The sequence below is a fragment of the Dendrobates tinctorius genome, unplaced genomic scaffold (assembly GCF_039654945.1).
Source record: "Dendrobates tinctorius isolate UK_male_01 unplaced genomic scaffold, ASM3965494v1 ptg000154l, whole genome shotgun sequence".
Classification (NCBI taxonomy): Eukaryota; Metazoa; Chordata; class Amphibia; order Anura; family Dendrobatidae; genus Dendrobates; species Dendrobates tinctorius.
The window spans coordinates 19999044-20026234 of NW_027361821.1; the positions used below are offsets into that span (position 1 = coordinate 19999044).

Sequence of the window (27191 nt, forward strand, 5' to 3'; positions counted from 1 at the left end):
AGGAATCCAATGACGGAAGGTAGGTATCCTTCCGCACTGTATTCCTCCGCCACTTAAAAAAAAAAAAAAAAAATCCCTAGTCTCACTTTATGGTAAAAGCTGTGTGGGAAATTCCCACACAGCTTTTACCATAAAGTGAGACTAGGGACTTTTTTTTTTTTAAAGTGGCGGAGGAATACAGTGCGGAAGGATACCTACCTTCCGTCATTGGATTCCTGCAGCCCGTAGAGAGCGGCAGCATCAGCTGATGCTGCAGTTCTCTACCCAAGATCGTCGTGGGACACACTCGTGGACTGCTTCGGATCATGGGTGAGTATTTTTGTGGTTTGTTATGTTAATATTTATTCCGTAGACGACAATGGCTTCGGGGAACAATGTGACAAGTATTGGTAAGTATGTTACTCTATGTTATATGTACTGTATGTCTATGTATGTATTGTATGAATGTATTGTATGAAGCATGTATGTAGCATGCATGTAGCATGTATGTAGCATGCATGTAGTATGTATGTAGCATGCATGTAGTATGTATGTAGCATGCATGTAGTATGTATGTAGCATGCATGTAGTATGTATGTAGTATGTATGTAGTATATATGTAGCATGTAGTATGTATGTAGCATGCATGTAGCATGCATGTAGCATGCATGTAGCATGTAGTATGTATGTAGTATGTATGTAGCATGTAGTATGTAGTATGTATGTAGCATGCATGTAGTATATGTAGCATGCATGTAGTATATGTAGCATGCATGTAGTATATGTAGCATGCATGTAGTATATGTATCATGCATGCAGTATGTATGTAGCATGCATGTAGTATATATGTAGTATGTATGTAGTATGTATGTAGCATGCATGTAGTATATATGTAGTATGTATGTAGTATGTATGTAGCATGTATGATGCATATATGTAGCATGTATGTAGCATGTAGTATGTATGATGCATGTATGATGCATGTATGATGCATGTATGATGCATGTATGATGCATGTATGATGCATGTATGATGCATGTATGATGCATGTATGATGCATGTAGTATGCATGTAGTATGCATGTAGTATGCATGTAGTATGCATGTAGTATGCATGTAGTATGCATGTAGTATGCATGTAGTATGCATGTAGTATGCATGTAGTATGCATGTAGTATGCATGTAGTATGCATGTAGTATGCATGTAGTATGCATGTAGTATGCATGTAGTATGCATGTAGTATGCATGTAGTATGCATGTAGTATGCATGTAGTATGTATGTAGTATGTATGTAGTATGTATGTAGCATGCATGTAGTATATATGTAGTATGTATGTAGCATGTAGTATGTATGTAGCATGCATGTAGCATGCATGTAGTATGTATGCATGTAGTATTTTTTTTTTTTTTTTACATTTAACACATTAGCCGGATGATGGGACTACTACTGTCCCATCATTGGCTAATGTGTCAATCACTGTCATGGTAGCAGGCATCGCCCGATGGGACTTGTAGTCCCATCGGACGATGCCTGCACAGACCCCGGACATCAGCACAGCCCCCCGGCAGGCCGGCACAGCCCCCCGGCAGGCCGGCACAGCCCCCCGGCAGGCCAGCACAGACCCCCCGGCAGGCCAGCACAGACCCCCGGCAGGCCAGCACAGCCCACCGGCAGGCCGGCACAGCCCACCGGCAGGCCGGCACAGACCCCCGAGAGGCTGTACAAGGGCAGGAAAGGGTTTTTCCAATTCCGATACCGGAAGTCTCAGACTTTAATGGGACTTCCGGTATCGGCGATACCGATACTTTTTTTTTTAAAGATCGGCCGATCCATTCCGATCCGATATTTTGAAGTATCGGACGGTATCGCTCAACTCTATTTATGAGTCTTTTGGGTTGATTGAGAACATAGTTGTTATTCAATAATAAAAAGAATCCTCTCAAATACAACTTGCCTAATAATTCTGCACATGGTGTAGTCCCGTATAATGCCTTTATGGAGAATACATCAGATGGCTCGTTCTGACAGTATCTGCAACTTATACCATTGTTTTCTTTTTCTAACGGCTGTCAGCTGATTTAGGATCGTAAAGTTCAGCTCAACTTCAAAATAAATCTTCATAGTGGAGGAAAAAAAAATAGAATGCACTCACTGACTGATTCTCAGATAAGTCATTCTGCAGCCAGCAAAAAAACCGCAACACGGGACTATTAAATGCAGATGGGGCAATAAATATAAATATATACACACACACACACACGATATAGATAGATTGAGATATATATATATCTCAAACGGTTTGTTTTAAGTGCAAATCCATTTCCAAGAATAAAGGAGTCCCACTGATCAGCTTATTGCCATGAGCAGGGTCACCTGTAAGCCCGGAGGAGCTGTTCTCACCAGTATAGCTTCATGCACCGACTTTAGTGGTCGTGTTAACATGAAACTTGCTAAAATCGGAGGCCGTGCAATTCACTGCCTGGCAGCGCCCGCAGTGGTCACTCTGGATTGGCTTTTCACTCCAACTGAAAGATTTATTCACGAGGTACAGAAACAATGTTCAGATGCTCTCGACTTTCTGCAGCTCGTCTTCCAGTGGTGAGCACCTGGATGGAGTTATTCCAGTCTCAGGCCAAGATGGGAATATAACCCTCTAACACTGGATCCCTGCAGGCACTTATCTGGAAGTAATCTATACCAAAATTAAGGAGATTTTCTTTTTGTGAGGGGGTTACACTTAGTGTGGTCACAACTAGTAATCTGTTAGTAATGGACTCAATTATTTCTATGTACATGGACCCACAGATGCAGTCATTACACAGTTGCCCTGAATATCAAGCACACCGCCTCCATGTCTACATACAAAAATATGACAGTTTCCCTGTGGGGTTAGGTTTTATTTAAAGGGAATCTGTCACCCTTTTTTTGGCTTTGCAGCTGCTGGCATAGACATCGGGGGCTTATCTACAGCATTCTGTAATGCTGTAGCTAAGCCTCCGATGTAACCTGAAAGAGAAGAAAAACACGTTATATTATACTCATCTAGGTGGGCGGTCCGGTCCGATGGGTGTCGCTGTCCCGTCCGGCGCCTCCCTTCTTCATGCAATGACGTCCTTCTCCCGTCCTGTAATGGCTCCGGCGCAGGCGCACTGCTCTGCCCTGTTGCGCAGGCGTCGGGAGAGGTCTGGCGTCTGCGCACTGCAGAATTCTGCTCTGCCCTCAACAGGGCAGAGCAATGCGCCGGAGCCATTTCAAGACGGGAGAAGAGGACGTCATCGCATGAAGAAGGGAGGCGCCAGACCGGACCACAACACCCATCGGACCGGACCGCCCACCTAGGTGAGTATAATAACGTGTTTTTCTTCTCTTTCAGGTTACATCGGAGGCTTATCTACAGCATTACAGAATGCTGTAGATAAGCCCCCCGATGTCTATGCTGGCAGCTAATAGGGGATAAAAAGAGTGACAGATCCCCTTTAACGCAATATCTTTGGACATATAGCAGCAAATGTAAAATAAACATTCTGCAATTTTACATTTTGTGGATTTAGTAGCTACTTTATTGCTTTACATCAAGTATGCAGTAAATCCCCTGAGCTCATTAAATAGATGGCAGCTAGCTTTCATTTTCCAGAGGTGGTTTTGTTACTGAGGTATCCAGTATTGAAGTCCACTCCTATCCACATGACAGCCACAGTACCAGACACAGCCTATGGGTCACAGTGGTGTCATTTATGGCCAGGAATTCCTGTTACCCATCCCAGACTATTAAGAAGCTATAAGATATTCACCCGACTTATGATCAATACTTGTTTTATGTAACTACAAGTAGAGAAGAACTCTGACTCAGAGCCACTCATTCAGGAGGACACTATGCAAGGTAAGCGAGCCAAGATATGCCAAGGATTTCTCTGCACATGTATAGTGGCTATCAAACATCAAGCCATTACCCCCACTCAGTATTGTCGCATCAACCACCCCCACCACACATTGTCGCATCCAGTTATAAGCACCTCCTCTTGACACTTCACATGATCCGTTCTCCACCTTACCATAATTATTTCCAAACCCCCAAGGCCAGATTATGCACATTCAGATCTGCTCTACTGTACTGGGCTACTCACAAAATTCATCATCTGGAAACCTGCTCTTCATAGATGTTTGCTAGACCTGATGCTAATGCACCAAGCTGGCAGCCAGTCGTGAGCCCCATATCATGGGCCCGAGAGCCACATGTGGCTCCCGAGCCACAGGTTGGGGACCCCTGCCATAGAGCATATATAACAATATTTAGGACCCATAAAACAGCGTCCGTAGCTCTGCTGACCCGTCTTCCTATAAGAACCTGCAGACAAACTCTGGAGCGTCTTTTCTTAAAGCTTTATGTTGGGTTCTTCCTGCGTAATTCTTCAGAAAGTTACCACGTGGGAGCCCAACACACCGACAACTGTCAGCATGAACTGGCTGACATCAGATGGTGTATGTACAGATGTGGCCAAAAGTATTGACACCCCTGCAATTTTGTCAGATAATACTCAGTTTCTTCCTGAAAATGATTGCAAACAAATTCTTTTTGGTATTACCTTAATTTAATTTGTCTTAAATGAAAAAACACAAAAGAGAATGAAGCAAAAAGCAAAACATTGATCATTTCACACAAAACTCCAAAAATGGGCCAGACAAAAGTATTGGCACCCTCAGCCTAATACTTGGTTGCACAACCTTTAGCCAAAATAACTGCGACCACCCGCTTCCGGTAACCATCAATGAGTTTCTTACAATGCTCTACTGGAATTTTAGACCATTCTTCTTTGGCAAACTGCTCCAGGTCCCTGATATTTGAAGGGTGCCTTCTCCAAACTGCCATTTTTAGATCTCTCCACAGGTGTTCTATGGAATTCAGGTCTGGACTCATTGCTGGCCACCTTAGAAGTCTCCAGTGCTTTCTCTCAAACCATTTTCTAGTGCTTTTTGAAGTGTGTTTTGGGTCATTGTCCTGCTGGAAGACCCATGACCTCTGAGGGAGACCCAGCTTTCTCACACTGGGCCCTACATTATGCTGCAAATTTTGTTGGTAGTCTTCAGACTTCATAATGCCATACACACGGTCAGGCAGCAAAGCAACCCCAAAACATCAGGGAACCTCCGCCATGTTTGACTGTAGGGACCTTGTTCTTTTCTTTGAATGCCTCTTTTTCTCCTGTAAACTCTATGTTGATGCCTTTGCCCAAAAAGCTCTACTTTTGTCTCATCTGACCAGAGATCATTCTTCCAAAACGTTTTAGGCTTTTTCAGGTAAGTTTTGGCAAACTCCAGCCTGGCTTTTTTATGTCTCGGGGTAAGAAGTGGGGTCTTCCCGGGTCTCCTACCATAGAGTCCCTTTTCATTCAGACGCCGACTGATAGTACGGGTTGACACTGTTGTACCCTCGGATTGCAGGGCAGCTTGAACTTGTTTGGATGTTAGTCGAGGTTCTTTATCCAACATCCGCACAATCTTGCGTTGAAATCTCTTGTCAATTTTTCTTTTCCGTCCACATCTAGGGAGGTCAGCCACAGTGCCATGGACTTTAAACTTCTTGATGACACTGCGCACAGTAGACACAGGAACATTCAGGTCTTTGGAGATGGACTGGTAGCCTTGAGATTGCTCATGCTTCCTCACAATTTGGTTTCTCAAGTCCTCAGACAGTTCTTTGGTCTTCTTTCTTTTCTCCATGTTCAATGTGGTACACACAAGGACACAGGACAGAGGTTGTCAACTTTAATCCATGTCAACTGGCTGCAAGTGTGATTTAGTTATTGCTAACACCTGTTAGGAGCCACAGGTAAGTTACAGGTGCTGTTAATTACACAAATTAGAGAAGCATCACATGATTTTTCGAACAGTGCCAATACTTTTGTCCACTCTTATGTTTGGTGTGGAATTATATCCAATTTGGCTTTAGGACAATTCTTTTTGTGTTTTTTCATTTAAGACAAATTAAATGAAGATAATACCAAAGAATGTGTTTGCAAACATTTTCAGGAAGAAACTGAGTATGATCTGACAAAATTGCAGGGGTGTCAATACTTTTGGCAACAACTGTATACCACTCTTTCTCCAGCGTGTACAGAGGAACAGCACAACAGTTAGGCCAGGGCTAGATGACAACTAGCGACGACAGATGTCACGCTGTAATATCATACCGTAATGCATGACAATAGGGTCACATTTTGACCCTTATGATGATAAAGAGAACAAGCAAGGCGCAAAAAGCTGAAACTGGTTGGATTTCTTGCCACCTGCTTGTTGAGGTACCCCCTTGGAGATCGCAACGTGACCCTTTTCATCTGCATTATGATGGCACTGAGCGTTATTTAGCCCTGTAACCTGTGCTGCTGCCAAAATTGCCATATAAGCCCAACCATACAAAAAAAAAAAAAAAAAAAAAAAGATTCTTCAGATTTCATGAATATAACTGCTTACTAAGACAGACATGTCCAGAAAGGAGACAGATCTTTTAAAGGGGTTGTCCGATTTTATGAAATTTACATGGGAAAAAGGGGGTAAAAATGAAAATTCTGGTAAAAACAATGCAGAGGATGATTTTAAAATGCTGATACACTGTAAAGTTGCTTAAGGAATGGTGTACAGCTCATGTCAAGGCTACTGGCCTCCTCTGCAGTCTATCAACAGTGGCCGGTTTCCTAGGCAAGGAGTGCCACACTTGCAAGCTCTTTGCTACACTGCTTGCAAGCGTTGCACTGAAACTGGCTGCATCCGGCCACCTTCATCGCCCCGTGCGCCTCTGATACAGCAGAGGCAGCGCCACCTTTCATAGCAACTAGAGTTGAGCGACTTTGGTCGGATCGGGTTTCATTTAACAAAATTTGTTTCAGATGAAACTGGTCCGACTAGGGCAAAAAAAGTCAGAGTTTCGTCTGAAACCCGACCCCAATGCAAATCAATGAGAAATAAAAGTCGTCATTGAGCAGATAACATTCATCCACTCAATGCCGACTTTTAATCCCCATTGACTTCCATTGTGGTCGGGTTTCGGACGAAACTCCGACTTTTTTTTTTGCCCTAGTGGGACCAGTTTCATCTGAAACAAATTTTGTTTCATGAAACCTGATCCGACCAAAGTCGCTCAACTCTAATATCAACATTACAAAGCATACAGTTTGGACCAGCAGCTCAGCCATGCTGTCGCCCCATATTGTCAATCAGGAAATTACCACCACCTGTGTACAGGAAGCCAGGGGAGCAGTCAACTCCTGAAGATCATACTGAGAATGTCCACTGCCAGCATTCATAAGAGACCGATTCTTGCTATATACTGCAGATAATATATTGATCAGACGATCTCAGGCTCAAGTTCCCCAAGGGAGTAAAAATAGGTTTTTCAAAATACTGGAAAAAGTTTGAATCAAACCCCCTACATAAAAAATATATATAATGAATCATCTGTGAAAATCAGATAAAAAAAAATTTAAAATTACCTAATCACATGGGTTGTGTTGTAAAGAGAAAAAATGAAGTGACAATTAGATATTTTTCATTGCTGCAAAAGCAAGCAACCCCAAGATGGTATTAAAAACACTGGCTCCCCACGCAAAATATAAGCGATCACACAGCAAGATTAAAAAGAAAAAATCTCAACACGTGACATAAGATTACTATTTTTTGTTTTTATTTTTTACATGCTTTGTATTGACCTGGATAATATGACCAAGTCATTCTTCAAGTACAAGGAATGGTGAAATTAATGGCATCACTGAAATCTACTAATATATCCTGCAAAAATAAACCCTCATGGCTATGTGGATCGAAAAATGAAAACAAATACAAAGCTTTTGCAAGAAGAGGAGGTAAAAAATAAATGCAAAAAATGGGGAAAAAAAAAAATAGATCACCCAGTGAAGGTGTTAGAAGACATTTCCAGAATTTACTTGAAGCAGTCCCAATAATTTTAGCTAAGCCTGTGTTAATGTGTCTTCTATGCGTGACCTCTATTCTGAGTGGTCGGATCACACTGGGTTTGTGTGTGAGACCCGAGGTCACTTTTACATGCAAGTCTATGGAGCGTTAGAATAAGACTACGTAGACATTGTAAAAGCCATGCCTGGTTCACACAAACAATGTAATCCGACATGTGAAAAGAGGAGCAGAAAGGAACTAGAAACCGGGGAAGATGGCGATCGAGGAACATATTACTGCACTTACATAGGTTTAGCCAATAAAATGAATGGGATTGGAATTCTTTATTACTCTTTATTGATTTTTGATTGATTGGATAAGAGATAGCAGGGTTGCTGACTGAATATCTCTAATAGATGTGAATATGAAGCCCGACGAAGATCAAATTCTGAGATCTGGAGGAGTAGAATACAACACTGAGGGAGACTATCTAAAGAGGAGCAAGCGTGTCACTGAGCAAGCAATCCATGGGGTAGGCACAAAGGATAAAGAAATGGGTCAGGCTGAGCAGGCAACCAGCTGTGGTAAAGGGTTGGGCACTCTCAGGACAACCCTTATTAAAATCAAATTGTCCTAAAAGAACAGCATGCAAGGTCAATCAGTGGCTTCTACAGCAAGTGGGATACGGTCCTGTACTAAACGGGGCATGGACTTACAATGCAGTGGTGTAATACTACCACTTTATAAGGTGTTAGAATAAGCAGTTTAGTTCTGGGCACCAGTCATAGAAAGGCTAATAAAATGGCTCATACAAAAAAATTATAACGAGAGGGCTACTACTTTCTGGAAAAATAAAGGTTTCATCTGTATAGGAGGCAAGGTTTCTTTACCATGAGAACTATTAATCTGTGGAACAAGTCACCCTCAGGAGTTGGCCACAAAAGAAAAAAAAAAAAAAAAAAATTGTCCTGAAAGCTGATTCAGTTGATAATCGGGATCAGGAAGGAAAAAGAGAATCTTGCTCGTTAGGGCATGGGCTATGCCCTATGGATGAAAAAAGACCCCTTTCCCTTTATCCTCTCTCATCCCATGGTTGAACTTGGGTCTTTTTTCAACCATACTATGCAACTATCTAACAAAGGTCTGCTGCTATCTAGAAAAGTGGCATGTCTGCACAGCGACTGTTTGGTGATACAACTTTGCCTTTTCTTTTATTGAATAGGGATGAGCTGCAACCAGATGGCTCATGACCAAGAGTCGAGTTATTTCTGGAAAGGAACCAGATCTTTTCCGACCCTGGTCAACCCCTTTATATAGCCTGAAAAAAGCCACAGCAGCCCATTAACTGCTATTCATGTACTTCTATCTGTCAAAGTTGGAAGATTTTTGATTGAAGAACCTCTCCACCTACAGCTGCTGTAGAAATGTTACTACCCTACTGACCCTATAGAAGAACAGTGTTAGTATATAAAACACATACATCAATCACATTATATTTAGTATAAGATAAAAGCCTTACAATTAAACTCTGATCCACCATCTGACATCAGTGCAAGGTCACATTTTGTATTTTGGTTTGTATGTATTTTTTTTTTTTTTTTTTTTTTTTTTAACTCTTTAACCAATTGTTATGAAATAAAGTGCATCAATGACCTTGCTCCTTTGCAACCTCCGGTAAGTACGTGGCCGTTCTTTTGGATCCTTTTTCATTGATGAATTCTATTCTAATGCCATGTACACCCACCTGAAAGAAACCGGTAGTTTGGTTAGTATATTTCAGGAGAGAGAATACAACAATAACTCTAGTGCTGTGTGGAAAGTCACAAAGTATTTTGGGCCCCTTATTTTCCGCACTTGTCCTCTAGAAGGTAAAGCTGCAAAGAAAAAAAAAAAAAGGGAATGCACATGTTAAGCTGAGGCCGAAAATGCTATCGTAAAAGTTTTGCAGAAAGAAAAAAAGAGAAGGAATGACTAAATGTAACGTACAGAATGGCTGTAAAAGACAGACAATTGCACATGTACTAATCAATTACCATTTCACAATTAAAGGGGTTGTCTGGTGAAAACAAGTTACAGTGTGCAGGGTCGCTTTAAAGTGGCCATAAAGATTCAGAGGCTAGGACATAAGAATCAGACATAGGTAAACTGAGGCAATTTTGAATGACTGCCACCCCATTCATTCTCTGAGGCTGCCGAAAAAAAATGAGTGCAGTGTTCAGCAGCAACATAGGAAATGATTGGGACAACAGACAAGCATGTGCACTTGCTGTTCCATCGTAACTGGGACACGAGAGCCACATTCTCACGATCGATGCAGGTCCCAGTGGTTGGACCCCCACCGATCAGCAAGTTATCACCTGCCCTGCAGGAAGGCGATAACTTGTTTTCACTCGACAACCCCCTTTAAGCTGGCCAAACGGACCACAAGCTATCGGCAAGTTATCCAGAAACTCTCAAGATAGATGACTTAATCTCATGGGTATAAGCACATAAAGACAACCGGGGATACCAACATTGATACCAATGTAATCAATATAACTGGTGGGGAGAAGACTCTTAAATCAGCCACAAGAGGCAATTCCCAGGTTATATTTAGAAATTTACTTAAAGGCTTCACACTCATTGTCGTGCCAAGCTTTGTAGGTCAAGTGACGTGGTCTATAAAGAAGCAATCTTCATGTAAAATCATGGTTTCTAAAGTTACAAGGGTTTCTACTGGCTGAATACCTAAGCGCTGATCTATTAGACAGGTCTGCTGTGTTCGGGGTGCCCAGGTCCAGCTGTATTACTCCCCTGCAGATATGGCTATCTTCGCATAAACAGGAACATCTGTATAACCCCAGGGAGGATGCTAAAGTCATTGCAGCTCTGTTAAACCGATACTAAAAGTAAAGTAAAGTACAAAGTTTATAAATGTGTAGCATATTAAAAGAGCGGGTAATATTAACTCCCATGTGTGCATGGATTGGGCAGACCTTTTTTCTGCACTACTTGCCAGAAATCACAGTGAGCAACACTAGAATCAGCCTGAAATAGCTTATAACCTTGAAAACCCAGAAAAGGTCTGAACTTAAAAGGGCTTATTCCCTTTCAGAGAGGTTTTTCCTGTAAACTCAGATAAAAAACAAAACAAACCCACACCATGCCTTACTCACCCTCCCTGGGTCCAGTGCAGAGTCTGCCGCTGCTTTTGATATCTTATTGTCCGCAGTACTGACATCGCACATTGACAGTGCTGCAGCTTGTGCCGTCTATATAGTCAGAGCAGCAGAGTTCACAGATTGGCTGCGATGCAGTCAACATCTCAGCATTACAGGCCACATGGAGCATCACCGGAGAATGAGCAAAAATAGATCATTTTTTAAGTAAAAAGAAAAAAGGTTTAGAAAAACTTTTCTGAAGGGGAAAAACCTTTTTTAAAGCAGTCTCCACCCCAGGCACTGAACAGTGACTATATATTTGGCATGTTTGTTCACCCTACCAGATGGCCTCCGTGGATCCTCCTGCAACTAAGTTGGCCAGGACTGTGGCATGGGGAGCAATGGTCAGTCTGAGCCATGTCTCCATAGGACATGACCGTCAGGGGAGACTCAACATTGCTCCCCATGCCACTAAACAGGCAACTTAGATAAAGGAGCCGGAAACCCGGGTCTCAGTGGAGGAGGCAAACGGAAGGCACCATGTAGGTCGACTTTACATGACACACGTATAGTCACTTGAGTTTCAGTGTGCAGGGTCACTTTTAAGTGGTCATATAGGTTAGGTTAACGCTGGCCGAACCCCACGAATGTGGCACAATTGGCCAAAAAACCCTTCCCAATGCCAGAAAAAAACGCTTGACTTTAACAAACCCGGTCCTTTGCATAACACAGAAGTCTCAAACACGGGGCGACTGAGGCAGTCATCTGCTGCCCGCGGTGCACCACATGTCTCACCCCCTGAAGCAGGTAGAAGGGGGAAGGCGCGCAGTGGCGTGCAATGACTGCTGTGCGCGCACAGGACCTGTGATGAGGTCACAGGAGGGGGAGGAGTCAGGGGTCACATGATCAGGGGCCTCAGTGTATGCAGGACGCTGCTGGTTGCCATGGTGCTGGATGCGGTAAGTTTATGTGTGGGGTCAGGAGGGGGTTTACAGGGTGGATGGGGCGGGGCGGAGATGTGCGCGTACGAGGTGTGCGGAGTGGAGATGTGCGTGTATTTTGTTTTGGCATGAAAGCGGAGGCATGACTTTCCCCCCATTGCTGGATTTTGCAGGTGACTAGCTGTGCGTGTACAGCAAGATAGCGCTGTCTCACATGCAGAGCCGACACTATCATCCGCTGAGGTAAGCTGTACATCGCAGCTGACAACTTATTTGAACGGCCACGATCGGTATTAGCACCAATCGCGGCCGTTTAACCCCTTAGATACCGCTATCAATTTTGACTTAAGTTTGAAAGGAATGCTTCCCGCAAGCTTAATTTTTTTTTTTTTTTTTACGTGCGGCCCATTTACTCTGACGAGTTTGAGAACCCTGCTCTAACAGGATAACAGGATATAGTTCACAGATTTTAAGCCACTGTCAGAGGTGAATTTTTGCCTATTCCCTTCATACCAGTAAGAACATATGGACACTCGTCCGTGGGTGCGTGCACGTGTATAGTGGGGGTCATGTAGTAAATAGCAGATAGCTCAGGTTTATGACCCATTTCAGTGTCTTTTTAATTAGGATAACAGACGACTATCCATAGATACAGGTGAATGCAAACAGTATGGCATTCATGGCTCGCCAGTGGTGAGCAGGTGAAGTCATGGATGAGAAAGCTGGAGATCTACACATCAATGTGACCAAGGCAGCTGGACAGCGCCACAACATGTACCAGAGGAGATTAAGCCCCGTGCACAGCATACGTCAGATATTATACAAGCTGTCGTGTTATTTCTGCTGCTTTTCCTGGAAATCATGAGAGATATAGTCATGAACTCCCTGGTTTGCAGAATAGAACATGCTCCGTACAATGTCCATAGATGTCACTTAGTCAGGAGATGGAGCCTGGGTGCCACAACGCCTGGTTACTACCTAGTGACCCTCTCGGTGGGTGCAGTGGCACCACAGAATGATCACTACCAGCTCACATGATGGTGAAAAAGTGGGACAAATCTGATAAATGGGACAAACTGAATACTCGGGTATGAAGAAAGCAGATTTTGGACATGCACGGGGACACAGCATAGACCTCCTCAAACACTGGGCACCAGACTAAAAATAAGCATCCTGCCAGAGCAGACCAAGTAATGAATCTGGATCAATACTTATCACAATTCATTTAAAAGGGAATATGTCACCAAAATTCAAACCCCTTACTACTACAGGGGCCCTAAAAGGTCTGAAAAAAAAAAAATACTTGTCTCCTGGCGGACCTCAGTGATGCCCCCTGTATGTTGCTGGGAACAGACAGTGAGGTGTCACATTTTGTCCATGTAGAAGAAACACTGGCTGGCAGGGACACAGTGCTAAGAAAGAAGGAGCGGCACCATTCTGGGAGGTATTGTTTTTTATTTGTCTTATTTTCATATTACTATACATTTTTAAAAAGAAAAACAATAGAAAATGTTCTTACTGGCTACTATGCCTAATATTGGACTCCTAATTGCGGTTTTTCACTTGAACATTAGAAGTAACAGACTATCACCCTATCACTAAATACTGTAAGTAAAAACTGGGGGCGCTCTAATCTGGCCAAATGTCATTGTGAAAGGAGGAGAGCAGTTAAAGCACCCATTAGGGAACGATAGTGTTATCTACAGTATAGAGGTATTACCCATTCATTGTAATCCTGTCTGTGAGTAATGTGAGGCGTCAGAAAATATTCTGTACAGAATAGGAAGTACGAGTCAGATATTTGGCTTAGTGGCCAGTGTACAAATGGCAAGAGTTTGGATTTGAACAAACATCAAATTTTACAAATAAAAAATGTAAAAACCAGATTTAACTGATGAGTCATTTTCTGATGAAAGTTTCTCGTTAAGAAATTGTATAAATTCTAATTGGAAGAGGAAAAAAATCTTTATTTTTTTTTCCCCATCTCTTACCTCCCAGTCCAAGTAATCACATACATCTTCAAAATTTGTAAGCAGAGACACTGAGCAGAATAGCCGTGGCAGCTCATCCCTCGTCATTGGGGGAAAACGGCTATCTTTAAGGGCACTGTAAGACACAAAGAAAAAGATTTTTATTTCAGAGGCATCTGAAAGGATAGGGACATGTACATTTTGCAAAGAGTCAGCCTAAAAAACAAACAATATATTTAGAGTTTGGCCACTAGTCTTTAATATTGGTAATAGGCCATCAATATCTGATTGGTGGAGAGCGATACCCAGCACCCCGATGATCTGATCAGGGTACTGGGTGTACCAGGGCAAACAAAGTTCTCAGATACTGACGGAACAAAACAGCACCACCATTTCAATAGTGGTCGCAGGCGGTACTACAGATTAAAACCCTAGTCAAGAGGATCCAGTGACAGCAAAGGAAGCTGCTGTTTTTTCAGCAGTATTCGAGAACTTCTTGGCAGTGCTGATAACGTGAGTGTCCAATGTCAGATATTGATAGTCCTGCCTAAAGGGGGTTTTACACTAAGCAATATCGCTAGCAATATCGCTAAAACGTCACTGGTTTTGTGACGTTATAGCGACATTGCTAGTGATATCGCTATGTGTGATACTTACCAGCGACCGGCTCCCCCGCTGTCCATCGCTGATCGCGCGAGAATGTCCGGCTCCATTTCTCGTCGTCTGCTTCCTGCTGGGCTTCCTGCTGTGACGTCCAGCGACGCGTGGAGGCGGGCGGGAGGACGCAGGATCGCTGTGTGTGAATGGTAAGTATCGTGCGCTGCGTCGCTGCTGCATCGCTGTGAGATCTTTCTGTATGAAAGCTCACTAGCGATCATTTAGCGATGCACCAGCGATCCTGACCGGGTCGGATCGCTGGTTGGATCGCTGGTGCATCGCTAAATGTAAAAGGGCCTTAAGGGTAGGCAATCAAAGAACCGTAGTGGCCAACCCCTTTGATCTCAAATGTTTCGGCATTACACTCAGATACATGAAGGGATGAACATGTTAAGCCTTGAAACAGAAAAAGAAACCCGCAAAATGTTAGAGTTAAAAAGCAAAGCAGCACAAGATCTCCCCCATCTGTTCCTCCAATACTGAAGTCTGTAGCCTAGAAATAAAAGTACTCCACTTAAAGTACCATGTAATTAGGTTAAAGCCTAAGCATAGCCAGATGTTTCTATCACAGATGTGGATTACATTATGGGTTTTACCCCTCATCTCAAAATAGTGATCAAAGTCTCGGTCTCCTTTATAGTTTGTGAGACACTCTCACACAAGTCATTGCTAATCTCAGTCTTCGCACTCAAGGCAAACAGTACTGCTTCAAAGTTTGTAAACCCTACAGTATTGTACATTTTTCTGCATATATTTGAACTAAAAGTACATCATATTTTTCACACAAGCCCTAAGTATTCAGAGAACCAAATCAAACACGAGTCAAAAATAGTAAACTAATTTTTTAAGTAGTAAGTTATCCAATATCACGTCTATGTGAAAAAAGTATGTGAACATTTAACATTAATTCACTGAAAAGACATCAAACATGAAAAAACGTAGCCATACTTACTAATACCATGTTACAATACTAAGTTTACTATGGGATGAAGTAGGCCCCCGTGATAAAGAACAGATGAAAAATAATGACCCCGACAACCCAATTACGCCCCCACTAACATTATAAAGCCTAGCTGCAAATAAAAAATGTAAGGCATCAGTTGATATTTTGCCAAAATACACTAGCTGACAACCAGCATTAAGGGTGAACAGTTCAGATAAGCAAATTATCTGAAGGTGAAATTAAGGTACTGTCACACTTAGCGATGTACCAGCGATCCCGACCAGCGATATGACGCGGTCAGGATCGCTGGTGCATCGCTAAGTGGTCGCTAGTGAGCTGCCACACAGGCAGATCTCACCAGCGACATCGCTGGGGACGGGGGTCGCTACTTACCTGTCACACTAGGCGATCCTCCGTCCTCCCGCCCGGCTCCACGCGTCGCTCGTCTCTCCACAGGAAGCCCAGCAGGAAGCTGAGGACGAGAAACAGTCCATGATGTTCTTGCGCGATCAGCGATAAGCAGCGGGGGAGCTGGTCGGAGGTAAGTATCACACACAGCGATATCGCTAGCAATATCACTATAACATCACAAAAAACAGTGACGTTATAGCGATATCGCTAGCGTTATCGCTTAGTGTGACAGGCCCTTTAGAGTCTGGTACTTTTAATCAATGGAATGACAATTAGGTGTGAGTGGGCAACTTCATATAAAGAACTGAGTTTTATCAAGGTTCACAACATACTTCTGGAAGTGTATCATGGCTCAAACAAGGAAGATTGTTGATGACTTCAGGAAGAGGAAGAGTTAATGCTAGACAGAATGGAAAAGGTTACAATCTTTCTCTAAACAGTTTTGTCTCCACCAATCCAGTTACAGATTTTGTACAAATGAAGGAAATTCAAGACTTTTTTTTAATAACCTTTCCCAGAAATTGGAACAAAAAAAATCACACAAGCGCTTACCAGCAAAAAAGAGAACCGTGTCCTCAGCTGCTAAGGTCAAATAGGGGTCAGTGTCAGCCCAAACTACATAAAATAGCGAAAATAAACAGATTGACCTGCGCTATAGGACTAAAGAAAATAAGCAATGATAAAAACCAAATAGAGAAACAACCCACTCTAAAACATACATGGATAAAATAATGGCATGTACAGTATATATAACATATCACTCACCAATAGAAGGCAGACCAATAGATGTGATGCAAATTGGTGGCTGCGACTGCTACTCTTTGATAGAGGTGAGAAGATGCACAGCAGATGTCTTAGGGTACCGTTACACCTAGCGATGCACCAGCGATCCCGACTAGCGATATGACGCAGTCAGGATCGCTCGTGCATAGCTAGGTGGTCGCTAGTGAGCTGCCACACAGGCAGATCTCACCAGCAGCATCGCTGGGGACGGGGATCGCTACTTACCTGTCAGACGCGGCGATTCTGTGTCCTCCCGCCCGCGTCCACGCGTCATCACAGCAGGAAGCGCCGCAGGAAGTGACCGACGAGGAATGGTCCAGCAGCTTCTCGCGCAATCAGCGATAATCAGCGGGGGAGCCGGTCGGAGGTAAGTATCACATGCAGCGATAGCGCTAGCAATATCGCTGCAACGTCACAAAATCGGTGACGTTGCAGCGATATTGCTAGCGATATCGCAGTGTGTAACGGGGGCTTTACTCCAAGGGGTTAAGTGAGCCTTGCTCCTTAACAATACAAATGCAAATGACAGCTTGTGAAAGCTGGAGGGAGTGAGAGCTACTAGCAATAAACCGAAGCCAGATAAACTCCAAGGCAGTGAGGCTGTAATGAAACCCAGCACAGGGAGTGAACTGCAGAGAGGCAGAGGCTGGCTGACAGAGTGGGGGGAGGGCGGGAGGTTAGAAGTGCAAGGTAAAAGCAGGGAAGCCTCGGCCGAAAGCGTCCCTGGATACCTGCTGGGAAACAGCCGCCCGAAATTATCTGAGCGTGTGACGTCACAGCCCGTACAGGGCAGCACAAGGATCAAAAAGCTAACCAACGCGTTTCAAAGGCCTAAGCTGCCTTCATCAGGGTGCCTGTGATCCTGGAATGACGCCCATAAATACTCTCGGTGACTGCTGCAATAACCCTTACCATGCCTCAGTGAAATTAGCACTATGGAGATGGAATAAACCATCCATTTCCTAACGTAACAATAAGATTGAGGGAAACTGGGAATTTACAAATTGTTGTAATATAATGATAAATTAAGAATGTTTTATTAAATACTCACTAAAAACAATTAAAATAGAATGTACCGTATTTTTCGGACTATAAGACGCACCGGACCATAAGACGCACCCCAATTTTCAGAAGGAAAATAGGGAAAAAAATAATGTGTCAAATGGGGTCCGTCTTACAGTCCGAATTCAGCTTACCTGGGAAGGGATCCGGCACAGGGGTCATTCAGTGGTCCAGGCTCGTGCGGTGGCCTCTGCTGAGCTGGGGCAGGTGGCCTCTGCTGAGCTGGGGCAGGTGGCCTCTGCTGAGCTGGGGCAGGTGGCCTCTGCTGAGCTGGGGCAGGTGGCCTCTGCTGAGCTGGGGCAGGTGGCCTCTGCTGAGCTGGGGCAGGTGGCCTCTGCTGAGCTGGGGCAGGTGGCCTCTGCTGAGCTGGGGCAGGTGGCCTCTGCTGAGCTGGGGCAGGTGGCCTCTGCTGAGCTGGGGCAGGTGGCCTCTGCTGAGCTGGGGCAGGTGGCCTCTGCTGAGCTGGGGCAGGTGGCCTCTGCTGAGCTGGGGCAGGTGGCCTCTGCTGAGCTGGGGCAGGTGGCCTCTGCTGAGCTGGGGCAGGTGGCCTCTGCTGAGCTGGGGCAGGTGGCCTCTGCTGAGCTGGGGCAGGTGGCCTCTGCTGAGCTGGGGCAGGTGGCCTCTGCTGAGCTGGGGCAGGTGGCCTCTGCTGAGCTGGGGCAGGTGGCCTCTGCTGAGCTGGGGCAGGTGGCCTCTGCTGAGCTGGGGCAGGTGGCCTCTGCTGAGCTGGGGCAGGTGGCCTCTGCTGAGCTGGGGCAGGTGGCCTCTGCTGAGCTGGGGCAGGTGGCCTCTGCTGAGCTGGGGCAGGTGGCCTCTGCTGAGCTGGGGCAGGTGGCCTCTGCTGAGCTGGGGCAGGTGGCCTCTGCTGAGCTGGGGCAGGTGGCCTCTGCTGAGCTGGGGCAGGTGGCCTCTGCTGAGCTGGGGCAGGTGGCCTCTGCTGAGCTGGGGCAGGTGGCCTCTGCTGAGCTGGGGCAGGTGGCCTCTGCTGAGCTGGGGCAGGTGGCCTCTGCTGAGCTGGGGCAGGTGGCCTCTGCTGAGCTGGGGCAGGTGGCCTCTGCTGAGCTGGGGCAGGTGGCCTCTGCTGAGCTGGGGCAGGTGGCCTCTGCTGAGCTGGGGCAGGTGGCCTCTGCTGAGCTGGGGCAGGTGGCCTCTGCTGAGCTGGGGCAGGTGGCCTCTGCTGAGCTGGGGCAGGTGGCCTCTGCTGAGCTGGGGCAGGTGGCCTCTGCTGAGCTGGGGCAGGTGGCCTCTGCTGAGCTGGGGCAGGTGGCCTCTGCTGAGCTGGGGCAGGTGGCCTCTGCTGAGCTGGGGCAGGTGGCCTCTGCTGAGCTGGGGCAGGTGGCCTCTGCTGAGCTGGGGCAGGTGGCCTCTGCTGAGCTGGGGCAGGTGGCCTCTGCTGGGTGAGGGTGGCAGCGGGCTGTGCTCCGATGCAGGGGCAGCGGCTCCGCCAGCATTTCCTCGCAGTCCGGAGGCCCCCGCACACCCCTTGCTGGCCGCCGCCATGTTGCGGCGGCCTCCGGGGAAAAAGTGCGTCTTATGGTCCGAAAAATACGGTAATTACAACTGCACAAAAGGCATAAAAAACATCACTCCAAACACATATGTGCATATATAATTGTATACATATGCATGCGCCCAAAAATTGTGAATAAACACAAAATAAATGGTAACAGTTGAACTAGCAAAGGGCGCTCTGACTATTGGAAGTATGTGTACCTGCTAAATATTTCAAATAGGATGAGTTAATGTACATAGTAGTACCTACATTCCAAAGAAAAACTAATTAATTGACTACAATAGCTAAAAGCCAAGTGTAAATAAATGCGTAAGCGTCTAGAAAATGAATTCTAAACTAAAAATAACAGCAGAATATGTATTAAAATTTTAATATATTAATTTATTTTCGATATTTTATGTAGTTTGGGCTGACACCGACCCCTATTTGACCTTAGCAGCTGAGGACACAGTTCTCTTTTTTGCGGGTAAAGCCTGTTTCACACTTCCGTTTTTGACCATCAGTCAAAATCCGCCGTTTTTGCAAAAAAACGGATCCGCCATTTTTTTTGGCGGATCCGTTTTTTTCCCAATTGACTTGCATTACCGGCGGATCTTGACGGATGGCCATCCGTTGGATCCGTTTTTTTGCGGATCCGTCAATTTTTTTGCGTCCGTCGGACCATGTAACATTTTTTGTAGTGCAGGATCCGCATTTTTATACAGCGCATGCCCGGAGGAATGAAGTCAGGAGGAAATTTAACCCTGAAATCATTTCTCTCTCTCCTCTTCCCGGGCAGTGGTTCCTTTAAAATTCTTCATTCGGCGGATCCGTCAAAAAACGGAGATTAGACCTACCGGTAATGTTATTTCCAGGAGTCCATCCTGACAGCACCATGGGGGGTTGACCTTTCATCCTTACAGGGACAGGAAATAGACGAGAGGTTAAAAGGTCCCCTCCCACACCACACTCCAGTGATTTTCCAAGTACCACACCAGTATGGATGCAATTAAAATTTATTGAGATTTAGCACAAGCATATTGACACCAATACAAATCATAGGGAGGGAACTACCAGTGCTGTCAGGATGGACTCCTGGAAATAACATTACCGGTAGGTCTAATCTCCGTTTTCCAGGACGTCCTATCCTGACAGCACCATGGGGAATACCAAAGTAGGAATTCGCTTAGGGTGGGACTACTGCTTGTAGCACTCTACGACCGAAGGTCGACTGGCTAGCTGTCAAAGTGTTCAACTTATAGTGTCTACAGAAAGTGTTTGGTGTAGACCAGGTGGCAGCCCTGCATATTTGATCTACTGAGGCTCCCGCCCTCTCTGCCCATGTCGTCGCTATTGCCCTAGTGGAATGGGCCCTAAGTCCTACCGGTATAGGAAAACCTTTGGCCTTGTATGCCGAGGTTATAATTGCCTTAATCCACCTTGCCAGGGTCTGTGTAGCTGCACTTTTACCCTTATTTTTACCGCCGTACTGGATAAATAGTTTTGTGTCCTGTCGCCAATCCAGGGTGACCTCTAGGTAGCAGATGACTGCACGTCTAACATCCAGGGAATGGAACAGTTTTTCTTTATCATTCTTTGGGTCTGGACAAAATTAGGGTAGGATTATCTCCTGGTTTAGATTTTGCGGAGATGCTACTTTCGGGAGGAACCTCGGGTCTAGCTTGAGCACTATGTGATCCTCGAAGATCTGAATATAGGGATTCTGGACTGAGAGGGCCTGGATCTCCCCTAAGCGCTTGGCTGAGGTGATTGCTACCAGAAATACGTTTTTTTGTGTGAGCTTTGTAATGTCTATCTCTGATATTGGCTCATAAGGGGGTCTACACAGAGTTGAGGACTAGATTTAGGTCCCACGGGGGGACCGTCCTTCTTAATGTGGGTCTTAACCTCTGGGTGGCTTTGGTAAATCGCGCTATCCATGGATGGGAGGATAGGGAGAAATTGAAGAAGGTACTTAAGGCCGCTATCTGGACTGAGAGTGCTCAGGGTTAGGCCCTTATCAAATCCTGCCTGTAGGAAATCTAGGATTTGAGGGATATTTGGCCGAGACAGGTCTAAAGGGGCACTACCACTTTCTGAGCAGAACCTCTTCCAGATTTTACGATATATTGCCCGCGTGACAGGTTTACGGCTGGCCTGTAATGTAGAGATCACTTGGTCCGAGAGGCCACTGGACTTCAGGATGTCCCTCTCAGGATCCATGCTGCTAGTTGCAAGCTTCCTGGGTTTGGGTGTTGAACTGGGTCCTGGGCAAGTAGGTCCGGCGACGTTGGTAGATGGAGTGGTCCCTCCTGAGCCATCTTCCTGAGGAGGGGAAACCAACTCTGCCGGGGCCAAAAGGGTACGATTAGCATCACCCGAGCTCCCTCCTCCTGGATCTTTCTGAGAACCCTTGGTATTATGGCGATAGGGGGGAACCCGTATAGTAGTCCCCCTCTCCAGCTCTGGTTCAAGGCGTCGATCTCTTCCGGATGGTCCGCCGGATTGAGGGAGTAGAACCTCTTCAGTTTGGCGTTTCTTCTCATCGTGAAGAGGTCCAGTTGGGGTGTCCCCCAGCGATGGCACAAGTCCCTGAAGTTCTCCTCTTTTAGCTCCCACTCGGTGGCCCGGACTTCTTGCCTGCTTAAGTAGTCGGCTATATTGTTTTGCGAGCCTTCCAGGTGTATTGCTGACAAGGAGCGAGTGTTTTCTGCCCAGGTGAGGATGCGAGCTGCTAGGTCCTGAAGCCTCCCGTGCCTTGGACCCCCCTTGGTGGCGTAGGAAGGCTACTGCGGTCACGTTGTCCGACATGATCTTTATATGCTGGTTCTGTAGGCATAACTTGTTTCTCTTCAGCGTTTCCCAAACTGCTCGTAGTTCTCGGTAGTTTGGACTGTAAGCTGATGTTCTTGGGCCATGTTCCTTGCAAGTATCTTCCCTCTAGGTGGGCTCCCCATCCTTCTCTGCTGGCATCTGTGGTGATGGTCACACATGGAGACAGGATCCAAGGAACCCCCTGGCTGATATTTCTGTGGTTGGTCCACCACTTCAGGGATGATCTTAAAGCTGGAGACGGCCGGAACTTCTTGTCCAGTGAGGACTGTCTGTCCCATCTTGACAGGATCTCCCTCTGCAGGATTCTTGTGTGGGCCTGGCTCCACATAACGCAGGGTATGCATGCGGTTAGGGTGCCCAGAATCTTCATCGCGGTCCTTATTGAAACCTGGTCCTGACCGAGCTGACGAACCTTGTCCATGATGGGTCCTTTCTTCTCTTCGGGTAAGAGTGAGATTCTTCTTCTGGAGTCCAACATGACCCCCAGGAATTTTTTCTGAGAACTGGGTCATAGATCTGACTTTTCTCTGTTCAGGATCCAACCTAGGCTCTCGAGCCTGGAAATTACTGAAATGAGTTGTTCCTTCAACTCCTCCACTGTACGGGATACCACTAAAAAGTCGTCTAAGTAAGGCACAATGATTATGCCCTCCTGTCTTAAATTTGCCACGACTTCGGCGACCAGTTTCGTAAAAACTCGAGGTGCTGACGCCAAGCCGAACGGAAGGGCCTGGAACTGAAAGTGGTAGTATTTGCAGCCTTTCTTTAGAGCGAAACGTAGGAACCTCTGAGATTGAGGATGGATGGGCACATGATAATACGCACTTTTTAAGTCTATAGTGCACATGGAAGCGTTCTGGTCTATCAGCGGGATGGCGGTTTTCAGGGATTCCATTCGGAATCTCTTGTACCGAACCCATTGATTTAATGGTTTTAAATTTATGATGGTTCGGCTTTCTCCCGACGGTTTTTTTCTCGTGAAGAGAGTTGAATAGTGCCCCTGACATCTCTCCGTTTCTGGGACAGGAACCACTACCTTGGTCTTTAATAGATCTAATATGTCGGCCCATATAGGATCTATCAGGGCTCTGGAACGGGGTTCTGTAACCACGAATCGTGCTGGGGGGGTTTTTGTAAACTCAAGGGAATAACCCTGGGAGATTGTATTGAGGACCCATGGGTTTTGGAAGATGAGTCGCCAAGCCCCCGCAAAGTGTCTGAGACGCCCCCCTACCGGTATGGCGTCATTGTCTTCTGCTTCTGGAACTTTGCCCAGAACGAGACGGGGGAGCCCTACTTTTCCCCCCCTTCGAATATTCCCAGCGAGGAGATTTCCCCTTCCCTCTATATTCCTGCCTTTGGTAAGGACAGAATCTCTGAAAGGAAGAATGCTTTCTTGGTTTCTCCTCTGGAAACCCTTTCTTGTCGTCAGAGGCACTCTAGAATCTTATCTAAAGCCGACCCAAATACTTCTCCCCCCCATATGTGTACATATATATACACACACACACATACACACACACATACACACACTATGACTTATCTCGGCCGGCTAAGATAAAGCCTAGATCCTCAGGCTACATTCACACTATGGGCGTAGCCAGGATCAAACTGGGGGGGGGCAGAATCTCATACTGCACACCTCAGCTGCTGCAGAACCTCATACTTCACACCCCTACACTTGAAAATAAAGCCTGCACCTTAAGAAGATGTGGTGATGAATGCAGTCTATTTATTCCAACTATCAGTTGATGTTGATGATACTGAAGACGAGCAATACCTGTCCTGGGCGTCCTTTTGGGCAGCTATGAGGTGTACCTGACTGGTGCTATAAAAAAAAAAAAAAAAAAAAAAAAAAAAAAATAGTGTTAAGCCCCCGTTACACACTGCGATATCGCTAGCAATATCACGGTAAAGTCACCGATTTTGTGACGTTACAGCGATATTGCTAGCGATATCGCTGTGTCTGATACTTACCTCCGACCGGCTCCCCCGCTGGTTATCGCTGATCGCGCGAGAAGCTGCTGGACCATTCCTCGTCGGTCACTTCCTGCGGCGCCGACGAGCGACGCGTGGAGCCGGGCGGGAGGACGCAGGGTCGCCTCGTCTGACAGGTAAGTAGCGATCCCCGACCCAAGCGATGTCGCTAGTGAGATCTGCCAGTGTGGCAGCTCACTAGCGACCACCTAGCGATGCACCAGCGATCCCGCGTCATATCGCTGGTCGGGATCGCTGGTACATCGCTAGGTGTAACGGTACCCTTAGTCTGTGTGCTATCCGGTTTTCATTCTTTTTGGTACAGATATAATATGGATAGACAGATATGGATAAATGGATATATAGACAGAGCAGATTTCTAATCTGCTTTTGCTATTGAAAACATTATCTATGAGCTCAAAAACCTTTCAGGTGATGCGGTTTTTTAAAAAGCTGATCTGCTTTTGCAACTGAAAAACGTATCCTCAAAAAACGCAGGAAAAACGCTGTGTGTGAATGTAGCCTTAAATCAGGAATAGAACAGTCATTTATAGGACATTTCATAACTTTCCCAAATTCCTATGAAAAAATATTCAGCACATTCTGCATTGAACTACTGTACCCAATTTCTTATATATTTTAGGAATCGGTCCATTTTGTACCGACTCCAACTCAGCGCTTGTGTGATGTTTTGTTCTTTTTTATTTAGTGTCAGGTGTCTTCACACTTAAACTGAAGTGTGAAACAGGCCTTAAGGCTAAGTGCACACGTAACGGAACTCTTGCGGGGGGGGGGGGGGAGAGAGAGGGGGGGAGAGAGAGGGGGGGAGAGAGAGGGGGGGAGAGAGAGGGGGGGAGAGAGAGGGGGGGAGAGAGAGGGGGGGAGAGAGAGGGGGGGAGAGAGAGGGGGGGAGAGAGAGGGGGGGAGAGAGAGGGGGGGAGAGAGAGGGGGGGAGAGAGGGGGGGAGAGAGAGGGGGGGAGAGAGGGGGGGAGAGAGGGGGGGGAGAGAGGGGGGGAGAGAGAGGGGGGAGAGAGAGGGGGGGAGAGAGAGGGGGGGAGAGAGAGGGGGGGAGAGAGAGGGGGGGAGAGAGAGGGGGGGAGAGAGGGGGGGAGAGAGAGGGGGGGAGAGAGAGGGGGGGAGAGAGAGGGGGGGAGAGAGAGGGGGGGAGAGAGAGGGGGGGAGAGAGGGGGGGGAGAGAGGGGGGGGAGAGAGGGGGGGAGAGAGAGGGGGGGAGAGAGAGGGGGGGAGAGAGGGGGGGGAGAGAGGGGGGGGAGAGAGGGGGGGGAGAGAGGGGGGGAGAGAGAGGGGGGGAGAGAGAGGGGGGGAGAGAGAGGGGGGGAGAGAGAGGGGGGAGAGAGAGGGGGAGAGATTAAATTAAAGGCGGATAGGTTTTTTTGCAAAAACGGCGGATTTTGACTGATGGTCAAAAACGGAAGTGTGAAACAGGCCTAAGCAGCTACCCATTATGGCAATAGCAGCACTGGTTCATGATAGGGATCACCGCCTCTCATTTATTAAAGATAGGTTCTCCTTTAAAGGTCCATTTTCAACTGAACTTAGTAAAACCAAAACCTTGGAGAAACTTTTACATCTGGAAATGCATGATATGTGGGAAATAGCTTCTTTGGAGAAATATGTTCAAGCTAACATTGTTCCGAAAGGGTTATCTATATATAAAACATTAGCAGGGGATTTTGGTAATCCCTCTATTCAAAATGAATGGGATGCCATGCTCCACAAATTCTCTCAGAACTTAGTAGAGTTTATTTTAGACAAATGACAGGCCAATATTACCATCACTAGCCGCAAAATTGAATCAATCTTTGACCAATTAAAACTGTGCACCACTACACAAGAAACTCAGGATTTGGTAGATAATATTTTGTACAAACTCAAACAAAAGGAAAAAAATTATAAATAAAAAAAAAAAAAAAAAATCAGTAAATTTCAAAGAGACTGCATACCTGAGGAATTATACTTCAGTTACCCTACACCAGCACCAGCTGTACGCCTTCTAGCCGTACTGATCAACTGATAACTCTGGATGAGTATAATCTCACTACGGAATCCACTGAGGGGAATATTTCAACTAATTTCACTATTTATGCGGAATCTAATTCTACCCAGTATACGCTGGTCATTACACGTACTAGGGAGCAATGCAACTCCCTTAGGCAATCTAACGAGGATCGTGAGTTTCTATCAGATGTCTCTGCTGGTTCAATTGCAGCTTCACTTCATGACCCTAGTCATTGTGCTGAGCTCAGCGCAGATAGACCCCCTATTGCCCCTACTCCCAATAGATTTGCGGTTCTTTCATCTGAAACCACTAGTCTCCCTATGGCACTAGATCAACCAGTTCCTAGTGAACTACAACCGGGTACCTGAACGGGTATCAAATCTGTTAACAAAACTAATTTCTTGCAATCACAATCATTGACTATGAAAAATAGCCATAACATAAGCATTAGGAATAAAGGTGGTGCCAAAACCCTAAACAAAAGGAAGAAATCTACTACCCAAGTGAACTCCAAAAATTCGACTAGATCGTACACACGTCCATCAATTCACTCACATTTTTTTCAGCTGGGTCCACTAAAACCAAGAGGGGCAGGAGGGGGAAGGAAACTCTCCAAAATTAAAATAGAAACCAAATCAGCATTTAAGGTGATCAACTCCCAGAAGATTTATAATCTCAGCTCATATCAACTAATCGAAAGTGAAACCACTCTGTTACAAAAAGGTTTAGGCTGAGTGCAGACGGACTTTTTGGCCCTGTGGATTTTTCCGCGCAGAATGGAAGAAATCCGCAGGTCAAATGACCTGCATTTTTCCAGCGGATTTCTTCCATTTTTTCATGCGGTTTTCCATTGCGGTTTTCCCCCTGCAGATTTGGTGACAGAGGAGATGGAAAACCGCACAAAAGTAGTAACATGCTGCGGATTTTGTACCGCGGGAAAACCGCACTGAAAAATCTGCAGCGTCTGCGCAGCGTTTTTTTTTTTACATTGATTTTAAGGCTACTGTACATCACAATGCGGATATGCAGCGTTTCTGCGCGGTAAAATCCGCTGCGGAACCGCTGCAAATCTGCATC

The 27191-nt window shown here is 45.8% G+C and overlaps 1 protein-coding gene across 2 annotated transcripts in view; it reads right to left on the reverse strand.

Moving 5' to 3' along the window:
* AMMECR1 (AMMECR nuclear protein 1) overlaps positions 1–27191 on the reverse strand; it is a 274581-nt gene that overhangs the window by 13855 nt on the left and 233535 nt on the right. For both annotated transcript variants that reach the window (XM_073547652.1, XM_073547651.1), the window contains 2 exons: positions 13955–14069; positions 9536–9626 (listed from right to left, as the gene is read on the reverse strand). In XM_073547652.1, coding sequence (XP_073403753.1) covers positions 9536–9626; positions 13955–14069 — 206 coding nt within the window. The remainder of the gene's footprint in view (positions 1–9535; positions 9627–13954; positions 14070–27191) is intronic.